Below are 2,221 nucleotides of genomic sequence, written 5' to 3' on the forward strand. Positions count from 1 at the left end.
TTTTCAAGTGAATTTTCACAGGGATGAATGAGGTTAGGGGCATATTTAGGCATGTAAAGCCTGATGATTTATAGGGAAATCTGGTTCCTTCAGGGCAAATTTCAGGGCATCTCCGCCATGAGCCAGCCCCCCATTACTGCTCCCTTGCCTCCCTTTTAGTGTTCCTCATGATCATCAATACCTTGGTGCTCAAACATCCCTCCCATTTCTTGAAAGTCATCATCTGGAACATTTAAGCTAAATGCCTTCAAGGGTAAGACTTGAGGGTTTTCAAATCAAGCTCTTCCTGGTGCTAGGCATTCACCCTTTGGAACGTGCTCCTGTCAGAAACTCATCTCAGCCTGATCTTGGCCACTCTCAGAAAGCTCAGATGGCAGATACTTTGGTTGTTGTAGTAGAACACCCGTAGATAGATAAACCTGATCCTCTCCATGTTATAAATGCTTCTCACAACTTGCTAGCAGCTCACCCATCATGGGCAAGGAGAAAACCCACATCAACATCGTTGTCATCGGCCATGTCGACTCCGGCAAGTCCACCACCACCGGGCACCTCATCTACAAGTGCGGGGGCATCGACAAGAGGACCATCGAGAAGTTCAAGAAGGAAGCTGCAGAGATGGGCAGAGGTTCCTTCAAATATGCCTGGGTTTTGGACAAGTTGAAGGCTAAGCGTGAGCGTGGTATCACAATTGACATTTCTTTGTGGAAATTTGAAACAAGCAAATACTATGTCACCATCACTGATGCTCCTGGACACAGAGATTTCATCAAAAACATGATTACTGGCACCTCCCAAGCTGACTGTGCTGTCCTTATTGTTGCTGCCGGTGTTGGTGAGTTTGAAGCTGGTATCTCAAAGAATGGGCAGACTCGTGAACATGCCCTTCTGGCCTACACACTGGGTATAAAACAGCTGATCGTTGGTGTGAACAAGATGGATTCTACTGAGGCACCGAACAGCCAGAAGAGATATGACGAAATTGTCAAAGAAGTCAGCACTTACATTAAGAAAATTGGCTACAACCCAGACACCGTAGCTTTTGTACCAATTTCTGGTTGGAACGGAGACGATATGTTTGAGCCTAGCTCTAATACTAGCAGCTCACTAGTCTTATGCAACCTGAGCTTCAAGGCAACTCACTCTTATCTATATCCAAACATTAGGAGGAGTTCTCAGTAACACTGTCTGGGTGAGATAGAAATATCGATCTTGGCATTAGAAGTCTGCTGAACACAGTGTAACACATGAGTCTCATCTACATGCATTTCCAACACCCCATACATGCATTTTACAGAAGGGAAGAGGAGATGGAACCATGTGCAACCCCATCTGTGAGCACCATAAGAGATTATGAGTACTGCCAAACACCATGCACTCATCAGTGAAGGAATTCAGTTGCCTAAGAACAGCCTCTCGACACCTGTCACAGTCCATAGACAAGTCAATAACATCTTGTGATCAAAGGAATTGAAGGTAGCTGATAGGTCTCAGTTCCCAGTAGCTCAAGAGCAGTTCAGTCAGTGATAGTCATCTTGCAAACATAAATATGTTAGTTTGAGTTATTATTTATAGATAAAGATACTTATGCCTAACATGGCTGGTTTTACCCTAGGAAGAAATCTTTTATTTTCAATCCATTTATTAAAGTTACTTAATATCTACAAATTGTTTTCTATAGACTTAATATTTCCCTCTCTAATGTGTTGAGACTCGTGACATATGTTTCTACTTACCTGAAATACGTAGGCCTGTAAAGCATATAACACATATTCGCCATAGGTATCATTTCATCTAAAAAAGTAACTATAACACAAATTTAATGATGAAAAACAAAAGATATACTGGCATTAAATATGGAAACAGCAACAAATTCAAAAGGGGAAGGAGCTGCCTTCATTCTTTATTTTCCAAATAAGATGGGAAAGAAGATCTCCGGGAAAATCATCTTGGCTGAATTAATCTACTTGGTAGGTTCTTTGGGTCAGAGAACCTGTTATTTGTTTTGTGTTTGTACAGCACCAAGCATAGTGGGGTACTGGTCCATGACAGGAGCTGTCAGATGCTACCACAATACAAACAATACTACTATATGTAAATAAAGATGGCCATTCTAACTGACAGTGAGCAATGGGTACGTAGTGGGTTCACAGATGAGTCTGTGTGAGATCCTAACCCTATTGAACTCAGTTGGGTTTTTTTGCCACTGGCTTAAACAGGG

The 2,221-nt window shown here is 42.1% G+C and overlaps 1 protein-coding gene across 1 annotated transcript; it reads left to right on the forward strand.

Annotated features, from left to right (window-relative positions):
* Nucleotides 1-439: 439 nt before the first annotated feature.
* On the forward strand, nucleotides 440-1,182 carry LOC119859015 (elongation factor 1-alpha 1-like). Its single transcript, XM_038410619.2, has one exon. The coding sequence runs from the start codon at nucleotides 475-477 to the stop codon at nucleotides 1,180-1,182; it is 708 nt and encodes a 235-aa protein (XP_038266547.1). The 5' UTR covers nucleotides 440-474.
* Nucleotides 1,183-2,221: the final 1,039 nt, after the last annotated feature.

Source organism: Dermochelys coriacea, chromosome 7 (assembly GCF_009764565.3).
Source record: "Dermochelys coriacea isolate rDerCor1 chromosome 7, rDerCor1.pri.v4, whole genome shotgun sequence".
NCBI lineage: Eukaryota > Metazoa > Chordata > Testudines > Dermochelyidae > Dermochelys > Dermochelys coriacea.

Coding starts and splice junctions, on each gene's coding strand:
- LOC119859015 (XM_038410619.2), top strand. CDS start 475: ATGGGCAAGGAGAAAACCCACATCAACATCGTTGTCATCGGCCATGTC.